The 25,249-nt window shown below is 32.6% G+C and overlaps 1 protein-coding gene across 5 annotated transcripts in view; it reads left to right on the top strand.

Moving 5' to 3' along the window:
* LOC143245373 (ceramide glucosyltransferase-like) overlaps positions 1–25,249 on the top strand; it is a 62,800-nt gene that overhangs the window by 16,624 nt on the left and 20,927 nt on the right. For 4 of the 5 annotated variants that reach the window (XM_076491641.1, XM_076491640.1, XM_076491639.1 and 1 more), the window contains exon 2: positions 24,361–24,502. In XM_076491641.1, the coding sequence (XP_076347756.1) occupies positions 24,361–24,502 (142 nt within the window). Of the gene's footprint in view, positions 1–9,056; positions 9,086–24,360; positions 24,503–25,249 lie in introns of those variants that run through there. The other variant, XM_076491638.1, reaches the window with a different exon arrangement.

Genomic DNA, 25,249 nt, shown 5'->3' with positions numbered 1-25,249 from the left:
TTTAGTGGGTGTGGCTTGCGATCTCGTGGTATTGTTGCAGGCAGTGAAATTAGCAGAGTGTCAGTGTGATACTGGGCACTGTAGTTTGGTCAGAGTGTCAGTGTGATACTGGGCACTGTAGAGTTTGGTCAGAGTGTCAGTGTGATACTGGGCACTGTAGTTTGGTCAGAGTGTTAGTGTGATACTGGGCGTTGTAGTTTGGTCAGAGTGTTAGTGTGATACTGGGCACTGTAGTTTGGTCAGAGTGTCAGTGTGATACTGGGCACTGTAGTTTGGTCAGAGTGTTAGTGTGATACTGGGCACTGTAGTTTGGTCAGAGTGTCAGTGTGATACTGGGCACTGTAGTTTGGTCAGAGTGTCAGTGTGATACTGGGCACTGTAGTTTGGTCAGAGTGTTAGTGTGATACTGGGCACTGTAGTTTGGTCAGAGTGTTAGTGTGATACTGGGCGTTGTAGTTTGGTCAGAGTGTTAGTGTGATACTGGGCACTGTAGTTTGGTCAGAGTGTTAGTGTGATACTGGGCGTTGTAGTTTGGTCAGAGTGTTAGTGTGATACTGGGCACTGTAGAGTTTGGTTGCATTGCCCATGTTGGAGTTTGTTGTTTCTTTTCACTAAGTTTATAGAAGTGTCTGTGGAAATGTTGTGAAGGAAGATGGTGTCATCAAATTGTATGATGTGAAAGTATGAAGATGAAAACAGAAATTTTAAGCCAGAGTGGAAGGATGATATTGTATTCACTGTTAAAGGAGGAAAACCTTTGTGTGTTATATGCAATGTGTTACTCAGTCATTACAAAGCCAGTAACTTGAAATGCCACTATGAAACAAATCACAAAACCTTTTTTGTCTGATTTTCCACCTAAATCAGAATTATGGAAAAAACGAGTTAACTATGTTAAAATCACCACTATATAGCCAGCAGACACTACTGACAACATTCAGTAAGATACTACGATTGAAGCTAGTTTTGGTATATCGTGGAATATTGCTCTTGCTAAACGCTCATATTCTGATGGTGGATTTGTTAAGAAAAATATAGCTGAAGTTGTTGCAGTGTTAGATCCAAATAACACAAAAAAAAATTCAGTGACTAAGAGCACAAACACCAGCTTCACATTACACTACAGAGAGATGTATCTCCCAAATGAGTGCTGATGTTGCAGGCAAATTGCAAAATGATTTAAAGAATTCCCTTGCATTCAGCTTAGCCCTTGTGAATCTACAGACATACAAGACAGCTCACAACTTGCAGTATTTGTTCGTCATGTTTCCTCTGATGTAAGTGTGAAAGAAGAGATGTTGGACTTAGTGGCTCTAAAAGAAACAACTCGTGGTGTTGGCATTAAAAATGTACTTGACAGAGCTTTAACATATGTTGATATTCCATTGGATAAACTCATCAGTGTTGCAACAGATGGAGCACCTGTAATGGTGGGGAAAAATGCATGATCAATTGCACTTATGACAGTGGTCCCAGCTTTTCAGTGTTTCTCCCTGTTCATTTCATTATTTATCATGAACACCTGACAGCTAAATACTTCAAGTATGAAGATGTTATGAAATTTGTTCTTGAAGTTGCCAGTTTCATATGCTTAAATGGGAAGACCCACCGACAGTTTAAACATTTTATTGAAGAACTGGAGTTTGAAGATAAACCCAGTGATGTCTCTTTCTACTGCACTGTGAGGTAGCTGTCAACCAACAATGTTTTAAATAGGTTTGTGGATTTGTTGGAGTCTATTATTACTTTTCTTGAAGAAAAGAAAAGATTCTATCCTCAACTAGGAAATGATGAATGGATGCAAGATTTAACATTCCTTACAGATATAATGAATCATCTAAAAACTTGGCACTCCAGGGGAAGAATAAGATTGTTTCTGGTCTTACTCAGATAATTTTCAGCTTTCAGAATAAAATAAGACTTTTTCAAAGAGACATATTGTCAAGAAACTTCAGTTACTTTCCCAATCTCAAAAGGAGAGTAAATACATTCCCTGATATTGAAAGACCACAAAGTGGAAGAATACAAAGATAAATTACAAGGTCTGCTTGATAACTTCCTACAGAGACTTGAGACCTTGCAGAAGTTGAAGCCCTGCTTTACCTTACTTGTAAATCCATTCATGGCTGATGTGATCAATGATGGTTGTCCAATTCTCAAACCTCTGGTTACAGAATCATCTGCTGTGGAATAGAACTAATAGAACTACAGGAGGACCTGGGTCTAAAGGTGATCCATAAATCCCATTGTACAACTGAGTTCTGCAAGCAAGCTCTAGAAATAAAGTATTCTCAACTGAAGAAAACCAGTGTGCAACTCATCTCAATTTTCAACACAACATATTGCTGTGAATCACTTCTATACTCTATAATGAAGCTTGTGAAGTCAAAGCATGGTGCAATCCTTACAAATCAACACCTGATGGAGCTAATTTGGACAGCTTTGACAACATATCATCCAGAATTTCAATGAATCACAACCACGATAGAAAATTCACAAGACCTCTACTAGCAGTAAATAGCCTGATAATTATATCAGTGTCTGTTTGTGTCAGAAAAATATTATGATGAGACTAATATTTGGTAGGGTGGTATCTGATTAAAATATCTATACTTCTATTGTTTTACATATTTAACTCCAAGTATTGACCAGATATTTACTAAGACAAATAAATATCATTAAAAATATCTGTTTTTACCACTTATTTTGATTTTTGGCTGTCTCATTTAGTGTTAATGAAATACAAATTTGCATATTTTTCTAAGATGTTTCCATAGCTCATTACCATATTAAATACACTCAATATAGTTAAAACATAAATAAATCAGCCAGGATTTTCTAAACATTTGGTATATATATATGTGTACTTAAAACTAATTATTAAAACTAATACAAATTAACAGTTTATAAACTAAATACATTAATAAATATTATTACCTACCTGTATTTATTAATACTCATACAAAATTTATGTAATAAAATGTACATGTAACAATAAAAATGTGTGTGTAATATATGTTTATGTCTTGTGGCTCTCAAACGTCTAAAGTTTATCAATGTGGTTCTTACGTTAAGCAAGTTCAGCCACCTTTGTACTATAAGGTTTAACATATTACATACATAACTTCATATCGTACCTACTATAAGGTTTAACATGTTATGTACATAACTTTATATGGCACCTACTATAAGGTAACATGCTACATACATAATTTTATGTGATACATACTTTAAGCTTTAGCATATTACATACTTGATACCTACTATAAGGTTTTAACATATTACATACATAAACATACATGACTTTACTTGATACCTGCGATAAGGTTTAACGTGTTACATACATAACTTTATTTGATACATACTATAAAGTTTAACATATTACATGCATAACTTCATATGATACCTAGAATAAGGTTTAACATATTACATACATATTTACAGCTTTGTTGTAAATGTTTTGTAGAGACTTGTGCAATTTCAAAATGAAACATATGCTATAAAGAAAATATCAGTTTCTTATTACAGATAAATACATCATGTATATCTTGACACCTTATTATAGCCAAGTACATCGTGTATGTCTTAATACCTTATTATTACAAACACACTGTGTATATCTTGACACCTTATTATAGCCAAGTACATCGTGTATGTCTTAACACCTTATCATTACAAACACACTGTGTATATCTTGACACCTTATTATAGCCAAGTACATCGTGTATGTCTTAACACCTTATTATTACAAACACACTGTGTATATCTTGACACCTTATTATAGCCAAGTACATCGTGTATGTCTTAACACCTTATTATTACAAACACACTGTGTATATCTTGACACCTTATTATAGCCAAGTACATCGTGTATGTCTTAACACCTTATTATTACAAACACACTGTGTATATCTTGACACCTTCATATTATAACCAAATACATTGTATATACCTTGACAGCTTCATATTATAACAAAATACATTGTATTTATCATGACACCTTCTTAATATAGGTAAATACATTTTGTATCTTTTTATTACAGCCAAAAATGTATGTATCTTGACACCTTATCATTGTAGGTAAATACATAATGTATATCTTGATATATTTTCTTGTCATCTACCTTGAATTATATAAATTATTAAGAGGTTGTCTGTTTGGCACAGGTTAAAATCAGGGATAAGAGAAATGTTTTATATTTACGTTTAGAATTGGGGAAACATTAATGGTGAGATTTTTGTGACCTGTAGCATAATTATCCAGCTAGAAATTAAATATTGTGCAGATGAAAATTTTTTTCAGATACATAATTTTTATTTATTTACTTAAACTTTAACAAAAGTTATTTATTTAATTTTTGTGTAACTACATTTGTGGAGGATGTCTCTGGACTCTCTAGCATGATTTACCTACTCATTTTTTTACTACACCTTTCCCCCAAAAAAAAATTATCTTCCTTTCTAAGTTTCTGTTTATGCCATTGATTTGGGTAATGATTTGAACTTGCACCATTTTTCTGAAACGTGATTAATTATTGCTTCTAACAGTTTGATTGGTTTAGGTATTATAAAGTGTTTTAAAGTTTCCAGTGGTATATTTATTTGAAGGTCAGTGCTGTAACCATAGCACAACCATATCATGTTGACACCATACTGTAGTCACAGTTTCTGAAACACACATTAGTGAGTTGGATATGTTTTTTAAAGGAACTCTTGAGTTTAAAATCAGACTTTTCTTGATGGTTTCTATTTGTTTAGAATAAAAAAAACCCAACAGAAACATGCCACTCAGTGATAAGATACATGGCAACCACATACCATTTGACAGCCAGAGTTCCACCATACACCTGGTAACAATATTTGTCACAATAAAGTTTACACTTGGAATATTTTATGTAGCTGATTACTGTAGTTATGTGATGTGAGTAAAGTATCTTATGTCACTCGTTCTGTAGTTGCATGATGTGAGTACAATATTTTATAACTCATCACTGTAGTTACATGATGTAACTAAATTTTTTATATAATTCATCAATGTAAGTAAAGTATTTTATATCATTCATCACTGTAGTTACATTATGTAAGTAAAATATTTTATATGGTTCATTACAGTAGTTGTTACGTTATGTAAAGTATTTTGTATTATTCATTGCTGTAATTACTCAATGTAAGTAAAGTATTTTATAAGTTGCCACTGTAGTTATGTTATGTAAAAAGAGTATTTTATAAGTCATTGCTGTAGTTAAATGATGTATGTAAAACATCTTATAACTGATCACTGTAGTTACGTGATGTAAGTAAAATATATCACTCATTGCTGTAGTTACATGATGTATGTAAAACATTTTATATCATTCATCACTGTAGTTACGTGATGTAAGTAAAATATATCACTCATTGCTGTAGTTACATGATGTATGTAAAACATTTTATATCATTCATCACTGTAGTTACATGATGTATGTAAAATATTTTATATCACTCATTGCTGTAGTTATATGATGTAAGTAAAATATTTTATATCATTCATCACTGTAGTTACATGATGTAAGATATTATTTGCTCAGGGAGTTTGATATGAATATAAATTTATCTTTGTTCTTTCATAGTGTAGTATAGAGTAATATTTCCTGGATTATTTGGAGAATATTAAATGAACTAAAAAATGTTGAGAGAGGTGTAGGAGCTTCATAATTTGTATTTTAACTTGTCATATAAATATGAACAGATTAATGTAATTTTGTAGTTACTAAGGGTATTTCATTCCATTAATTACACCCATCTTTTTATGTATATTGTGAACCTTGAGTCTCCCTCATTGTGTTTGAAAAGCTGTGCTCGCAGACACTAACAAACATCAATAATACTGATGTCAAGTTTTCTATCAGAATCAGGATATTCTACTTTAACTTGTCAGAAATATTAATTACACTGTTATCCACATTTCAAAGTGTGACGTAATGTAATTAACAAAAATGAAAATTTCTTTCCATTATTGTTCAATGCACCTTAGCATGAGTGAAATGCCCAACAACTACTTTTTGTGTTAGGCAGCATAAGTAACTCAGAGATTTAATCTCGAGTGAAATCAAGTGCAACACAGACTATAAAATAAACTGACAGATTAACATAAACTACCATCACTGTGGAAGGGCCCGGCATAGCCAGGTGGTAGAGGCACTCGACTCATATTCCAAGGGTGGCGGATTCGAATCTTCGTCACACCAAATATGCTCACCCTTTCAGCTGTGGGGGCGTTATATGTGACTGTCAATCCCACTATTCGTTGGTAAAAGAGTAGCCCAAATGTTGGCAGTGGGTGGTGATGACTAGCTGCCTTCCTTTAGTCGTACACTGCTATATTAGGGACGGCTAGGTAGATAGTCCTCGTGTAGCTTTGCGCGAAATATCAAACAAACCAAACCGTCACTTGAGACAGGTACTTTTGTTAAGTTAACAAACGTTTCCCGTCACTGGAGACGGTCACTTTTGCTTGTGTGTATATATATATATATATATATAATATATTTAAAAGGTATAAAAATAGCTTCAGATATTATCAAAACGTACGAAACGTTACAAACATTTTTCGAGCATGTTCTTGGACTTTAGCATGGCTTAACTGAAAACCAGGGTTGATTGGGTTAGTAGTTATAGTGTTTTAAATGTTTTCATTATTCTGTATAATGGTATATCCACTTGAGGTAAACACTGTACCCATGGCACAACCATATCGTGTTGACGCTAATACAATGGTTACCGGTCCTATCTTTCAGTACGTTGTGAATTTTCAAGGATCATTCAGTCACAACGTATTGGAAAACATTAATACATGCGTTGGTGCGTCTATAGCTATATACAAGTAAGATACATAATAAACAAAAACACCAAGAAAATACGTAACGATATAATTATCACAATACAGAGTAAGTTTAATTATATTTGTATAATATTATACGTTGTTAAGTAATTCATGTAATTATTATCATTAATCAAACAGTTTTCAATATTGTGTCGTTCGAGATGTTTATGGCTTTAGGATCAATTATAGAGATAGTACGTGTAGAACCACTACCATGCCAATGTTAGCAGCAGCACGGATAAATGCTCTTATTATCGATAAGGAAACTTTTGTGCAAGTGTAAACAAAGTAGTTTCAGTACACGTTGTTTAACAGCTGTTTACCCGTTAGCTAGACTACCATCTAACGAATTAAGTAAACTCGTGGTAAGCACAAGTATGTAACACACTCGAATCTTGTCGGTACACAGTACAAGTGTACTTGTTATATATCGTGTGAATATTCTACAAAGGTACCTGTGTTTTGTAGGTGCATTCTACAACTTTATTGTTTTGCGTTCGTTGTTACGCCATATTATGGAATAGAAGAAAAACAACTGGAAGCCAAACAAGCCAATCATACGTAGCTTTCAGTCATTATGTTGTAATAGTTACAGTGTAATTACATACTGAATCAAAGTGTATGGCTGTGTATGTTAGTATACAATAAATTTATGTGACTTTGTGAATGAGCTAGTAATGTTAATCTATGTACAGTTACAATAAATAATTTATCCCATTTTGAGTTATGTATTTGACACAAACCTTACACCTAATAGTTATAAAATAACTCTAAATATTTAAATAATGGAATGTTTGGTAAAATAATTTATTCTACATAAGAAAGATCAAACTGGTTAGTTTTTAAAAGAAGCACCAAATATGTAAAACTAACATTTAAACGTTAGTTTCACGAAGATATACACCAGTAAAGATGTTAAAATATTGTATCAAAAACACTTACATAAAACGAGGAAAGAATTTTAGTTAAGTATACCAATGTGATATTATTTAAAAGTATATATAACATAACAGAGAGCGTGAGGTATTGCGACAAGTACAGAAAACGGTAATGTGCTATTCCTCGTTTGGATAAGTTAAGTAAGGGCAAGTTTTTATTAACTGTTAAATAAGTACCTCTATTTTAATATAATACTGGTATATGCTTCATTGTTTTTGTTGTTTGTGTCTTCAAGGTTTATGATACAATTAACCTATTTCAGTCTTAAACATTACTGTCTTTAATAAAAGTGAAGTGTATTGTGTCACAAATTATCTCTTGACATTGTTTTTGTAAAGCTGTTCACACTATTTCAAGCACATGTAAAAACGACCTTGCTCTTGCTTAGCCAGCAAAAAAACGTGACAAATTAAAGTACTAGTATTTTATCCACTGTTAGAAAGAATTAAAAATACGGTGTTGTGGCATGGTAATATAAATTTGAGCTCACTTGTTGACATCCTAACGCCCGAAGGATGAGTTGTGAGTTTTGATTTATCAAATTTGGTATATATTACAAAAGTATGAATTATGTTCTTATACACGTGAAACTTAATGTCAACCACGAATGTAATTAAATTATATTGCCTGTAAATCCAAAGCTAGCTCTGATCAATCATTCACTGTAAAATACTTATTTCGTTTGTCACTGTTGAAAACGCGTTCACGCTCTTATGTGATGATTAACAATATACATCATCTCGTAGCAACAAAACTATCACTGATTGTTTTTAGGCCAACTATGGAGTTTATATTGAATGTTCATGTCTTTAAAAGTTTCGTTTTATTCTTTATTTTGTTGATAACTTAGATGATTAACAGCAAACTAGTTTAATTCAGAAGTTTTATGTCATTGAGTTGCAGCCAAAAGTAAAATAAACTTTACGAAGTTGTGTTTCAGCTAAGCTTTATGTTATGTTTATATATTAGGCTTAATGCTTATTTCTCACTACAAGTAGGCTTACTATTACTAACTTTATAAAAAAGTCAGTGTTTGAAAAATTATGTGGTGAATAAGTGTTAATTAATAAATATTATTTTGGCATGTTAACATATACTACGTTTTATAATTTTTTATCTAGAATACAGTGAAAAGGCTCAAGCATGCTATTTAAGTCTCTTTCAGAGTGCACACATACTTTGTTCACGATAACATTTCTTTTCTGCGTAGTTTTACAAAAGTGAGCAGATTAAAAGTTACCTTATGACTGATGAAAGAAGTGAAGAATAGATGCATGTTAAGAGGTACAGGAAAATTCGCTTCAGTTAAAATTTAATCATTCAACAGTTATTTTCAGTCATTTTTGATGGACTTTTATAGTAGTTACCTACATGAATATTAAGCATTAATTCATATGTAATAACATATTTATGGCGAGTAATTTGTCACACGTCGTCTCCATATTGTTTAAGATTTTATTTTGATTTGAATGTTTGAATAGTTAGCCAGAGGGAGTTCGTACAGCACAGTAGGAGCGCGTGCCTCAAATACGAGAACTTTCTTGCAAGTTTTAAACCAATTAAAGCCACACAAAAAGGAAGTAGGCTAAAGTCGGATATTATTGATTTGTCAATATGTTTCAGTATATGATTGATGACTAAGTTAGCAATTATTTAGTTTGTTTCTTATTGTCAGGCATTTCTGTTTTGTAAATTATGAGGTTTCTTTTCAACATATGCTAAGTGTTACTAAAAGCAATGTACGTACGTGTAATTAGGAAGTAAAGTTTTTTTGTGTAAGCTAACGTTTACTAATAGTAGACGCTAGCTCATACAACAACTACAACAGTTAGTGAACATTAGTAAAGCGAATTTCTAGAACTTAAAGTTTAAGAAAGAAAACGGTATCGTTTGTTGGGCTGGATATTACATTCTTCTTATTACCAAACACTACCAAAGAAACCATTACAACAATATTTCATTGATGGTTTTTCGAAGAAAAAATTTTGATACACAATATATGTTTACTTGAAATCATTATTATATCCTAAGTCCATTATAAGAATGCTTTACTTTGAAAAGTTAATTTTATTGTCTTATTTTAATGTAAAAAATTAGAGAAAAACTTTAAATATTCTTAATAATTGGAGAATTATAATAATGTAACAATTTTATTAATAATCTCATGTTTCAGTACATTAGTTGATCAATTAGTTTCATTCCTATGATGACACATGATCTCTCAGTTCCCTGGTGGATCATAGGTAATTTTACAGACTCACAGTGCTAAAATCCGTGGTTTGATTCCCCTCAATGGAACACAGTGTTGTAACCTCTTGTGTAACTTTCCACTGAACAAAAACTGATCACCTGAAACTAAGAAATAAACAGCAGCTGACCATATAAAACTAAGAAAAGAAAAACAACCAACCATCTACAACTTATAAAAGAACAGTAGCAGATTATCTGAAACTAAACGAAAGAACAGCAAATGATTACCTGAAACTTAGAAAGTAACAGCCACTGATTATCTAAAACTAACAAAAGAACAGTAACTGATGACTTGAAACTAAAGAAAAGGACAGCAGCTTACAAAACTTACCACCTCAAACTAGGAAAATAACAACAACTGACCAGGTGAAACTAAGAAAAAACAACTGACCATCTTAAACTAAAAAGAACAGTAACTGACTACCTGAAACTTAAACAAAAGAACAGCAGTTGATCATCTGAACCGAAGAAAAGAAAGAGAACTGACTACATGAAACTAACAGAAACTCACTACCTCAAACTAAGAAAAGAACAGCAACTGACAAGCTGAAACTAAGAAAAAAATGACCATTTAAAACTAACAAAAGAACAGTAACTGATTACCTGAAACTAAACAAAAGAACAGCAATTGACCACCTCAAACTAACAAAAGAACAGTAACTGATCAACTGAAACTAAACAAAAGAACAGCAACTGATCAGCTGAATTTTGGCACCGTAAATAGCCGATATTATTCCGCCACGTTTGTCCTAAGAACAATTATTATAAGCAAACGTTTGTAGTAGTATCGTCTTCGCGATTCAAGTTTGTGCGTTTAGTTGTAATGAGAATCTCAAACAATATAGTGTGTAGTTTGCACTAATATAATCAAACATGTAATATGCCCATAAACAATTGTTATACGAATGAAATTATCATATATATTCAAGGCGATGTATAGAGATAATATTCTGTTTAATACATTTATATTTAAAATTATCTACTTGCTTTATGGAAGGTGAATGTCAACAAAGATACATTGATAACATGAGTTTTTTTCGTCTTATTGATAACGTAGGTGTCATTGTTATTATTGATAATGATAGGTTTTATTGTTCTTATTTATAACGAAAGTTTTATTCTTATTATTGATAACGATAGATTTTATTGTTTTAATTGACAACTTAGGTTTCATTATGTTTATTGATAATGTAAGTTTTATTGTTCTAATTGATAACGTAGGTTTTTTTTCTTATTGTATACGTTGGTTTTATTGTTCTCATTGATAGCGTAGGTTTTATTGATAGCGTGGGTTTTGTTGTTTTTATTGACAACGTGGGTTTTGTTGTTTTTATTGACAACGTGGGTTTTGTTGTTTTTATTGACAATGTGGGTTTTATTGTTTTTATTGACAACGTGGGTTTTATTGTTCTTATTGACAACGTGGGTTTTATTGTTCTTATTGACAACGTTGGTTTTATTGTTCTTATTGACAACGTTGATTTTATTGTTCTTATTGACAACGTGGTTTTTTTTTTCTTATTGATTACGCTGGTTTTATTGTTCTCATTGATAGTTTAGGTTTTATGGATAGCGTGGGTTTTGTTGTTTTTATTGACAATGTAGGTTTTATTGACAACGTGGGTTTTATTGTTTTTATTGACAATGTAGGTTTTATTGACAACGTGGGTTTTTTGTTCTTATTGACAACGTTGGTTTTATTGTTATTGACAACGTGGGTTTTTTGTTCTTATTGACAACGTGGGTTTTATTGTTCTTATTGAGAACGTGGGTTTTATTGTTCTTATTGACAACGAGGGTTTTATTGTTCTTATTGAGAACGTGGGTTTTATTGTTCTTATTGAGAACGTGGGTTTTATTGTTCTTATTGACAACGAGGGTTTTATTGTTCTTATTGACAACGTGGGTTTTATTGTTCTTATTGACAACGTGGGTTTTATTGTTCTTATTGACAACGTTGGTTTTATTGTTCTTATTGACAACGTGGGTTTTATTGTTCTTATTGACAACGTAAGTTTTATTATTGTCATTGATAATGCAGATTACCAAGGTAACTTAAATCATTATTTGTGATAACTATTTGTAATTACTGTTATGTTAAATTGTATTGTTCTTTATATATCAAAATATATTCGTGTTAAGAAAGTAAATAGGGCATATGGATCTCATTGGTAAATATCATAATTTTGATATTTATTGATATCAATTAATTCAAATTTCCAGCTGTTTGAAATTGTAATACGTAACGTACGGTAATGTAATAAATCAGATACTCGTATGAGTTTAATTACAAATGTGGCAACCATCAGTAAATCAAAATATTAAGTCTCAAAGAAAATATATGGTGTTATAAGGTCATATTTATTGCTAGTATTAGGAAATAAACACAGAATAAATAACTCTGTAAATCCTTAAATGCTCCTAATTTTTAATTAAATGTTTAATTTTGTGAAGTGAATAATTTTACTTGGAAAGTGTATAAACGTATCAGAAATTATTAAACATTTTTCACCGTATGAAAACCAGACTTGGGTTCCGTTGACATGGTGATGTAAAGTGCAGTGCTGCATCCAGTGAAGTACCAGTTAATATGCAAGTGTTCCATTAGGCACAGCTACATGCTTTAGCTACGTATTTCAACAAATTAAAACAATAATAACGAATTTAATGAAAAACAGACAGTATCCAGTAAAGATTGTTTTCTTCTCTTAACGTTTATCAAGAGATAAACACTATGTTTGTGAACATGTAACACCTTCTAAACAGAGCAAATAGCTGATGTAACTCAAAATAATAACAGTATATTTTTATGTGTCATCTGACATGTGATGATGTTACAACAAAGAATAAAGTAACAATAATGGATATTTCTGTCAAACATACAATAATGGTATGTATATCAGTGAAAGTATAGATTATGAGACTCCTGATGAAGCTAAACAGTGAGAACTGAGACAAAGTTATTGTTAAATTCTATAAATATATATTGTTATTTTATTTACCTTGATGGGGTAAACAATAATTGAATCACGCAATTCTTTTATAAACTTTTGTTGATTATTGTAATTTTAACGATATTGTGTAAATATCAGACCTAGTGTAAAAATGGACATTGTGTGATGCGAGCTGTTCAGCCATCCAACCACCACGTGCATTCATTAACAAACCAACCATTATAGTAAACCAAACAAATAGTAAAACATTCTCTGAGTAACAAAACCTAGATTTAAAGATAACATCATCAAGGTAATTGACATAATGTGGTCATAATGTTTTCATGATTTAATATTTGGTTGTGCTCTATATGGTCTTGACAAGTACTTTGACATCATTGTGACATAGAGTACACAAGGGGCTAAAAACAGATAGGAATGAGTTTGTAATGTCACATGTGAATTAGGGCTTTCTGCAGTTCCATGGAACTTCCCGGCTTCTTTCCTTGCACTTTGTTATACAATACCTTCCAAAGTTTTCAATAAAGCTGCGATATGGTTTGTTGCTTGGTCAACATAATGTTGTGGTTCTCTCCCTTCTAAGACAGTCCTTTGCCTGAAGTAATGACATAAAACTTAAGATATATTTTAAATACACTAGAGTATAAAATGTCCTTGTTATTTTACATCTACTCCATAGAGTGTATGATTATTACCATCCTTTATAGCCCTGTGGCATGGAACAGGGTGATTATGGATTTACACTGGTCATCCCACCAAAGTGATTGCAAAATAGTGACTATGGCTAGTAGAACTTAGTGTATTTATTAGGATTGACAGTGTCCTACAACCTGGACAGAGGTCCATACCAATACCACTTGACCCATTGGATACTTCACGGTTGTATTCAAATGTGCTAGATAAAAATGTTCTCCACAATGTCTTGTAGAAAGACACTTACTGTGCTTGTTTATACATAGGATAAAACTTTCCAGTAATTCTTACTGTGCTTGTTGATACACAGGATAAAGCTTTCTGTTAACTCTTATTTTACTTGTTGATATACAGGGTAACACTTTGTGTTAACTCTTATCTTGCTTGTTGATACTCAGGATAACACTTTCCATTAACTCATTCTATACTTATTGATACATAGGTTAACAGACCAGTACATACCAATTACCATATTCACACCATACAAGGCTCCTCCATCAGACCAATACATACCAATTACTACATTAACACCATAAAAAATTTCTTCCATCAGACCAGTACAGACTTACTACCACATTCACATCACACACAGTTCTCCCATCAGACCAGTACAGACCTACTACCACATTCAGATCACACACAGTTCACCCATCAGACCAGTACAGACCTACTACCACATTCACATCACACACAGTTCTCCCATCAGACCAGTACAGACCTACTACCACATTCACATCATACAAATTTCTTCCATCAGACAAGTACAGACCTACTGCCACATTCACATCACACAAAGTTCTTTCATCAGACCAGTACAGACCTACTACCACATTCACATCACACACAGTTCTCCCATCAGACCAGTACAGACCTACTACCACATTCACATCACACACAGTTCTCCCATCAGACCAGTACAGACCTACTACCACATTCACATCATACAAAGTTCTTCCATCAGACAAGTACAGACCTACTGCCACATTCACATCACACAAAGTTCTTTCATCAGACCAGTACAGACCTACTACCACATTCACATCACACAAAGTTCTTCCATCAGACCAGTACAGACCTACTGCCACATTCACATCACACAAAGTTCTTCCATCAGACCAGTACAGACCTACTACCACATTCACATCACACAAAGTTCTTCCATCAGACCAGTACAGACCTACTACCACATTCACATCACACAAAGTTCTTCCATCAGACCAGTACAGACCTACTGCCACATTCACATCACACAAAGTTCTTCCATCAGACCAGTACAGACCTACTACCACATTCACATCACACAAAGTTCTTCCATCAGACCAGTACAGACCTACTGCCACATTCACATCACACACAGTTCTCCCATCAGACCAGTACATACCTACTACTAAAATAAAAATGTAGTTATAACTACTTCTATAAACTAAAAGAGATGAAATTAAAATGTCCATAGCCACAATTTGGAGTGGCAACAGTACAGTGGTGGTTACACACTTGCCTTGAAAAAGGTGTTGAACAGAGAAACAAATTTATACCATCCTGTACATTGTTGCATGGTGATGGTAATAAGGCTGATAAATTCACATTTAAAGGAGAGCTATATAAAGTAAAGAACAGTCAATATATATATTTACATATCAGTCTGTCTGTGTCTTCAAAATATAACAATCACCTTCTATTCCTGTTAATTGAATACTTTACAGATTTAATGACAGAGCCATGGGTCAAACTTTATAATAGAGTTGTTTTCCAGTGGGGACTTTTTAGTTTATTCATTTTGTGGATAAATGATTTTAGTAAATTCCATAAAGGCTAATGATAGAAGTCTCTGGGACAGTTTTTAAAGTTGCCCCTTTACAAGAACTTAAAGATTGTTACATGAGTTTACAGTAAGGTATCAGGAAATTAGTTTTGTACTACTTAAAGTTATGTTGACATGGAATGAAAACAGCATCCTAAAGAAACTAGATCATCAGGTGAAAGTGTACATGTTGTTTTTGTAAATATATTCACTAGAACTTTAGATACCCATTAGGTGGCATCAAGGAATTGTTTGTTACTTTCTAGTATTTGTTTTTTAAATATTAAAAATGAATGAAGGCATAAAGAATAGTGTTTATGACCACTACAAAATACAAAAGATAGTTTCTCTGTATATATACTTGAAGGTAGTTTGTCTGCATATATACTTGAAGGTAGTTTCTTTGTATATATACTTGAAGGTAGTTTCTTTGTATATATACTTGAAGGTAGTTTCTCTGTATATATACTTGAAGGTAGTTTCTTTGTATACATACTTGAAGGTTGTTTGTTTGTATATATACTTGTTTGTGAGAACCCTAGTATAAGAATTAGAAATGGCTGGAATTGAAATGTTAGAATGTACAAAACATACGAGAGGACAGCTGTAATCTAATGAATACTGAGAATAAAAATATTATTCAACACTTTTTTTCAGAATAGCACGAAGTGTATTGTATGTGCAAAATGTACAAACTGTTTGCCATGTACTACAAAAGTCATACAAACAACGTTTCAGACAATAACCAATATACATATTATACAGTTACACAAAAGTAATTATGAAAATCTTAACATTTGAAATTTGACAAAGATCTTTTCTTTAATTTTGATTGACTGTTTAGAAGGAAGAAATGTTGCCAGTAAATATCAGGTCACCCCTTAAGTAATGTCCGATTTTAGGTTCAGAAAAAGAGAAAATATTTCAAATGCTTTAATTGTTATTTAATCAATAATGTATGCTCCATTATTATTAATTACTTCCTGCCAATGATTCACAAGCTTCTGAATGTCACTTATATAAAATTATTGGGGTTTGGAGGAAAAGAATGTAGAGAGGGTAGTTTTGACATCTTCGTGTGTTCCGAGCTCTTTTCCATCAAGACAGTTGTGCAAACCTCAGAACTGGTGATGGTCAGATGGGGCAAGGTCTGGAGAATAAGGAGGATGTGGAAGTTTTTCCCAGTCTAGCTCTTCAATCTTTGCATATGTGATCCTTGATGTATGAGGCTGGGCCTTATCCTGGTATAATACAACACCTTTATGATTGATCAAAGCATGCCTCTTTTCTTTCAGTGCATCATTAAAGTGCTCTACGTGTTGACAATAGAAGTTTAATGTAATCATTACATTGAGTGGCAGCAACTCGAAGTGGACACCAACAATATTCCACCAGATGCTTAACAAGACTTTCCTTGAGTGGAGGTTCATTTCGGGCTGTGCTTTAGCCAGTTTACCCGCATTAAGCAATCATTCGCGGGACTTAACATTTTTATAAAATACCTATTTTTTTTATCTCCAGTCAGTAACCTGTCCAAAAAAGGTGAGTTATATTCATGAAAGTGCAGAGAAGTGCAAATGTCCACTCTTGCTTTAAGGTTGGCTTCTCTCAAATCATGAAGGACCCATTTTCTAAGTTTTGACACCTTTCCAAGCTGTTGCAGATGATGGTGAACTGTTGAATGTGTTGAATTAAGCTTCTGTGCTAGTTCTTCAACTGTTACAGCACAACGTTCATTAAGTGCAGCCAGCACCATTCACCATTAAACTCAACAGGACGACCTGAACATGGTGCATCACTTAAGCTGTAGTCACCTGATTTGAACTTCTGAAACCACCTTCAACATTTTCTTACATTGAGAAACTGTGCACCATAAACACCTTGAATGTTTCATATAGTTTCTGCTGCTCTGTTGCCTTTTTTAAACTCATAAAGTATTATATGCTTAATGTGCTCCTCACACACATCCATCTTTATAAGGGTTTAACTGATTAATGATCTGATAAAGTGGAGAAGGGTTAGTTTCTTTTATTTGTTTGAACATTTTTATACACGTCCAACTACATATTTTAGTTATTAAAGCCTTCTACAAAGACAGAAATGATGCACTTTCTATATTACATTTTGGGCATTACTTATGGGGTGACTTGATATTAGTTAGGGGCAATGTTATTCAGGGTTCCCAGTCTAGTTATTGGGTAACAAGTTCCCAGAACATTCTCATTCTGGTTGACTTGGTAAAGAAGAGAACTAATACTAGTGTAGGACACCAACAAGTGTACAATGTTTGAAGAACTAATACCAGTGTAGGACACAAACAAGTATACAAGGTTCATGAAGAACTAATAATAATGTAGGACACAAACAAGTGTACAAGGTTTGAAGAACTAATACTAATGTAGGACAGAAACAAGTGTACAAGGTTTGAAGAGAACTAATACTAATGTAGGACAGAAACAAGTGTACAAGGTTTGAAGAGAAGTAATACTAATGTAGGACACAAACAAGTGTACAAGGTTTGAAGAGAACTAATACTAATGAGGGACAGAAACAAGTGTACAAGGTTTGAAGAGAAGTAATACTAATGTAGAACACAAACAAGTGTACAAGGTTTGAAGAGAACTAATACTAATGTAGGACACAAAGAAGTGTACAAGGTTTGAAGAGAAGTAATACTAATGTAGGACACAAAGAAGTGTACAAGGTTCGAAGAACTAATACTAATGTAGGACACAAAGAAGTGTACAAGTTTTGAAGAACAAATACTAATGTAGGACACAAACAAGTGTACAAGGTTTGAAGAGAACTAATACTAATGTTGGACAGAAACAAGTGTACAAGGTTTGAAGAGAAGTAATACTAGTCTAGGACACAAACAAGTGTACAAGGTTTCAAGAGAACTAATACTAGTGTAGGACACAAACAAGTGTACAAGGTTTGAAGAGAAGTAATACTAATGTAGGACACAAACAAGTGTACAAGGTTTCAAGAGAACTAATACTAATGTAGGACACAAACAAGTGTACAAGGTTCATGAAGAACTAATAATAATGTAGGACACAAAGAAGTGTACAAGGTTTGAAGAACTAATACTAATGTAGGACACAAACAAGTGTACAAGGTTTGAAGAGAAGTAATACTAATGTAGAACACAAACAAGTGTACAAGGTTTGAAGAGAACTAATACTAATGTAGGACACAAACAAGTGTACAAGGTTTGAAGAGAAGTAATACTAATGTAGAACACAAACAAGTGTACAAGGTTTGAAGAACTAATACTAATGTAGGACACAAACAAGTGTACAAGGTTTGAAGAGAAGTAATACTAATGTAGGACACAAACAAGTGTACAAGGTTCAAAGAACTAATACTAATGTAGGACACAAAGAAGTGTACAAGTTTTGAAGAACAAATACTAATGTAGGACACAAACAAGTGTACAAGGTTTGAAGAGAACTAATACTGATGTTGGACAGAAACAAGTGTACAAGGTTTGAAGAACTAATAATAGTGTAGGACACCAACAAGTGTACAAGGTTTGAAGAACTAATACTAAGGTAGGACACAAACAAGTGTACAAGGTATGAAGAACTAATACTAATGTAGGACACCAACAAGTGTACAAGGTTTGAAGAACTAATACTAGCGTAGGACACAAACAAGTGTACAAGGTTTGAAGAACTAATACTAATGTAGGACACAAAGAAGTGTACAAGTTTTGAAGAACAAATACTAATGTAGGACACAAACAAGTGTACAAGGTTTGAAGATCTGATACTAGCGTACGACACAAACAAGTGTACAAGGTTTGAAGAACTAATACTAATGTGGGACACCAACAAGTGTACAAGGTTTGAAGAGAACTAATACTAATGTAGGACACAAACAAGTGTACAAGGTTTGAAGAAATAATACTAATGTAGGACACCAACAAGTGTACAAGGTTTGAAGAGAACTAATACTAGTGTAGGACAGAAACAAGTGTACAAGGTTTGAAGAGAACTAATACTAATGTAGGACAGAAACAAGTGTACAAGGTTTGAAGAGAACTAATACTAATGTAGGACACAAACAAGTGTACAAGGTTTGAAGAACTAATACTAATGTAGGACACAAACAAGTGTACAAGGTTTGAAGAACTAATACTAGTGTAGGATACAAACAAGTGTACAAGGTTTGAAGAAAACTAATACTAATGTAGGACACAAACAAGTGTACAAGGTTCATGAAGAACTAATAATAATGTAGGACACAAACAAGTGTACAAGGTTTGAAGAACTAATACTAATGTAGAACACAAACAAGTGTACAAGGTTTGAAGAGAAGTAATACAAATGTAGGACACAAACAAGTGTACAAGGTTTGAAGAGAAGTAATACTAATGTAGGACACAAACAAGTGTACAAGGTTTGAAGAGAACTAATACTAATGTTGGACAGATACAAGTGTACAAGGTTTGAAGAGAACTAATACTAATGTAGGACACAAACAAGTGTACAAGGTTTGAAGAGAACTAATACTAATGTAGGACACAAACAAGTGTACAAGGTTTGAAGAGAACTAATACTAATGTTGGACACAAACAAGTGTACAAGGTTTGAAGAACTAATACTAATGTAGGACACAAACAAGTGTACAAGGTTTGAAGAGAACTAATACTAATGTAGGACACAAACAAGTGTACAAGGTTTGAAGAGAACTAATACTAATGTAGGACACAAACAAGTGTACAAGGTTTGAAGAGAACTAATACTAATGTAGGATACAAACAAGTGTACAAGGTTTGAAGAGAAGTAATACTAATGTAGGACACAAACAAGTGTACAAGGTTTGAAGAGAAGTAATACTAATGTAGGACAGAAACAAGTGTACAAGGTTTGAAGAGAACTAATACTAGTGTAGGATACAAACAAGTGTACAAGGTTTGAAGAGAACTAATACTAATGTCGGACACAAACAAGTGTACAAGGTTTGAAGAGAACTAATACTGATGTAGGACACAAACAAGTGTACAAGGTTTGAAGAACTAATACTAATGTAGGACACAAACAAGTGTACAAGGTTTGAAGAACTAATACTAATGTAGGACACAAACAAGTGTACAAGGTTCATGAAGAACTAATAATAATGTAGGACACAAACAAGTGTACAAGGTTTGAAGAACTAATACTAATGTAGGACACAAACAAGTGTACAAGGTTTGAAGAGAACTAATACTAATGTAGGACACAAACAAGTGTACAAGGTTTGAAGAGAACTAATACTAATGTTGGACACAAACAAGTGTACAAGGTTTGAAGAGAACTAATACTAATGTAGGACACAAACAAGTGTACAAGGTATGAAGAGAACTAATACTAATGTTGGACAGAAACAAGTGTACAAGGTTTGAAGAGAACTAATACTAATGTTGGACAGAAACAAGTGTACAAGGTTTGAAGAGAACTAATACTAGTGTAGGATACAAACAAGTGTACAAGGTTTGAAGAGAACTAATACTAATGTTGGACAGAAACAAGTGTACAAGGTTTGAAGAGAACTAATACTAATGTAGGACACAAACAAGTGTACAAGGTTTGAAGAGAACTAATACTAATGTAGGACAGAAACAAGTGTACAAGGTTTGAAGAGAACTAATACTAGTGTAGGATACAAACAAGTGTACAAGGTTTGAAGAGAACTAATACTAATGTTGGACAGAAACAAGTGTACAAGGTTTGAAGAGAACTAATACTAGTGTAGGACACAAACAAGTGTACAAGGTTTGAAGAGAACTAATACTAGTGTAGAATACAAACAAGTGTACAAGGTTTGAAGAGAACTAATACTAGTGTAGGATACAAACAAGTGTACAAGGTTTGAAGAGAACTAATACTAATGTAGGACACAAACAACTGTACAAGGTTTGAAGAACTAATAATAATGTAGGACAGAAACAAGTGTACAAGGTTTGAAGAAATCTAATACTAATGTAGGACAGAAACAAGTGTACAAGGTTTGAAGAGAAGTAATACTAATGTAGGACACAAACAAGTGTACAAGGTTAGGAGGAGAACTAATACTAATGTTGGACAGAAACAAGTGTACAAGGTTTGAAGAGAACTAATACTAGTGTAGGACACAAACAAGTGTACAAGGTTTTGCTGTTAAATAGTTTTTTTACTTGTTAATTTTTAACCATTTATTTATGACGGCATGTGTGTCAGGATGTTGTTTTAGACATCAAAGTGATACTCCAAAGTTGGTATATGTACTGAGTCAACAGATGTAAAACTTGGTTAAACCTACTGGTGCTCTAAAGTTGATGTATGTACAAGGTCAGCAGTTGTAAAACTAGGTTGAACTTAGTGGTACACCAATGCTGGTGTATGTACAGGGTCAACAGATTTTGTTGTTGTTGTTAGAAATGGTATAATTTGTCAGTTGTCCAAGTTTCTCTGTACCTAATGTGAATTTAGATATGTATGGTTTGGTAGTTATACACATTCAAAGTTTACTTGGAGAATTACCTAATTTGATACTGGGCAACTACAGGAAGTATAATTTGAAGACATGACAGTTCATGAAAAAAACATGAAGAAGTAACATCGTTTTTTGAGTAGGTTCAAGTCAACTTGGGCACATTTTTTATTTTATTTATTAATGTTTTAAACCAGAAAAGCTTTAAACTATTTTTATTTTTATATGACTTTAAAACATAATTGAATAAACATAACATTATTTAGTAAAAAGTAAAAAGTGTGTTGTTGTAATAATAAACTGTTTCAGTGTTGTTAATGTGACGAGGAAAGTGTAGTATAAAGTCAAAAAGCCATTATATTATCTTTAGTTGAATATGTCAACAAATGTTTGACTGTCAATTTTGTGAGAACATATGTAATTACACTTCCAGAGGATAAAATTAATCGGAATGTTTCACGTTTCCTTTTTATTTCCAAGCTGATACATTTATATTGTTATTATTATTTATTTAAGGTAAAGATATTACCATGCTAAAATATTTTAATGCATGGCATCAGGAAAATACGTAGGTAAGTTAAAAAAATCAAATAGAGGCAGAAAACCATGTAACAGTTTTCAAAAGGTGGACTTTCCTCTGTCAGTTTATTTCTGATAAAGTTGCTGTTAATTTTTTAAAACACTTCATTCATAGAATTATGTATTTTTAAACAATTTTAATGAATTTTCGAGGTAGTTGGGCTTTAAAACAAGTTGTTGGGTTGACAGAACGTATTTATTATTTTTGATGTTTGAAATTGGCAGTGGTGAATTCACTTGGAGGCAGTTATATATTGATTACAATATGGTTTCTGGCACTAATTACCACCTCTTATGATTGTAGCCATGGCAACTGCAAATGTGAAACCTTATGAGAAACAGAAGTCTCATCTCAAGCTTCTCGCTACTAGGCTATCTGAAATGAAAAATTTGTGTACAAGACTCGTAACCTGTTTTAGTGTGTAGTGAGATTCAAGAATGCCCCCTAACATTCTTGTTAATGTTCAGTGTAAATGTGTGAAGGTTTATACTGAGAAAAGTATTTATTTTATAAGTTTTTCACTACTTACATTATTATGGAAAATATTGGATGTGATTGTTTTGATTACAGTATGGTTTTTAAAACATAAATGTTTTTATATATGTGTTAAAACTTAAATATTATCTTTCCTTTTCACCAGGTGCAAAGGTAATATTTACTATATGTACAATCATCAGTCAGTTAGCTGTATATTATTGACTACTGAATTTGATGTAATATGATAACATTCATCACTTGTATAAACTACAGGGGCACTCAATAGGACATGTACTTCTACAATGCAGAGTTGATCAAAATAGGCTCTCCAGAAATACAAAAATATATCTGTATGTTCGTCATTATCAATGGACACAGAACATTTTTGTGAGAATAGTGAGGAATAATATTCTGTATTTGTTCATCATAATGTGTTTATATTTTAATAAGTTATAGAGAAAAAAATGTGAAAATCGGTTCCCATAGATAGTTCAGATAGGGACTTTTTATATTTTCACACCTTTTCTACTACAGAGAGGTATTTGTCTGAAATATCATTTTCAGATAATGAAAATGTTAATTTTGATTAATTGGTTGTTTAACCTAACACTGATCAGTGTAATTAGTAGTTGTATCTAATAAGTGATATCATGTGACAAAGTTAATAATATTTTTGCTGAAACACAGAAAGCCATATTTCTAAATACTTTATTTACTTAAGATGTCAAAACAAAGAAATAGAAGCTCAATTATTTTCTAGTTAATGTGTGGAAAAAATAGTTAACTTGGTTGAGATGTTGTTAACATAACAGTTGTTGTGTAAAATGTATTATGTACAGTAGTATTTAACTTCATTGATATGCTTTAACCATAGGAGCAAATGTATAAAATAGATAATATAAAGCATTGAACTTGGCAGTTCTTACTCATTCCATTTACTAATATAAAGCATTGAACTTGGCAGTTCTTACTCATTCCATTTACTGCTTCTAGTTTCTGTAATGTTGATGTATAACACTTTAATACCACTAATGAAAACTATAGCATCAAATGTGTTATTTTCCTTAAATTGAACTCACAACTTCTTCAAGAGCATTCCACTAAAACACAAAATAACAAATTTGGTGTTATAAGACTATTTATGAATGATATTAAAGGTTACTGTTTTTGTTCATATAAATTCGTGGAAGATTATTCTGTTTCAATAAATTATTTATTCTGTAATTGACAACCTTGCATTTCCTGGTCCATTGTTCTGGTTTAGTTTATTGAAGGTTTTATAATACACAGTAGTTTGGTTGGAGCTGAATCCAGTTCCATTTTCTAACGTGTGATATCTTTGTAGTAAACTAAAACTACACAAGAAACGACAACATACCCAGCCAGAAGAACCTCTTCCGGGCGTGTCTATTATCAAACCTTTGGTGGGGGTCGACCCTAACTTATTTAGTAACTTGGAGACCTTTTTCACTCAGAGTTATCCACAGGTGAGTAGCTGTTCACTTCTTCACCATGATTTGTGACATGTCCAAAAACTTTACATCAATCTAGTTTATACTAATCTCTGATAAGTTACTCTAATCATTTTCCTTCACTCAGAGGATATTATTTTTGTGTAAACAGGCTTTAGAATTACATGTACTTTCTTGTTTTACTTTATTATAAAGTACATATTACCAAATGTAAGAAGTGTGTAGAACCATGTGGACTTTACTGTCATATTATACTATAAAGTACATATTATCACAGGTAAAGAGTGTGTAGAACCATGTGAACTTACTGTGTTATTGTACTATAAAGTACACATTATCACAGGTAAAGAGTGTGTAGAACCATGTGGACTTTACTATCATATTATACTATAAAGTACATATTACCACAAGTAAAGACAGTGTAGAACAATGTGAACTTACTATGTTATTGTACTATAAAGTACATATTACCAAATGTAAGAAGTGTGTAGAACCACATGAACTTTACTATCATATTATACTATAAGGTACATATTACCACAGGTAAAGAGTGTGTGGAACCAAGTGAACTTTCCTGTCTTAATACAAACCACCCAGAATCATAATTTATAGTTTCCCCATAAAGTACATATTACGTAATTACATGCAGTCACTGTTGAGGTGTATCTAGAAGTACATCTGGTATAGAAGTAAAACATCTATCTAGAATTACATCTGGTATAGAAGTAAAACATGTATCTAGAAGTACATCTGGTATAGAAG

The sequence above is a fragment of the Tachypleus tridentatus genome, chromosome 2 (assembly GCF_004210375.1).
Source record: "Tachypleus tridentatus isolate NWPU-2018 chromosome 2, ASM421037v1, whole genome shotgun sequence".
Classification (NCBI taxonomy): domain Eukaryota; kingdom Metazoa; phylum Arthropoda; class Merostomata; order Xiphosura; family Limulidae; genus Tachypleus; species Tachypleus tridentatus.
This window is presented reverse-complemented; position numbering and strand designations above follow the sequence as displayed.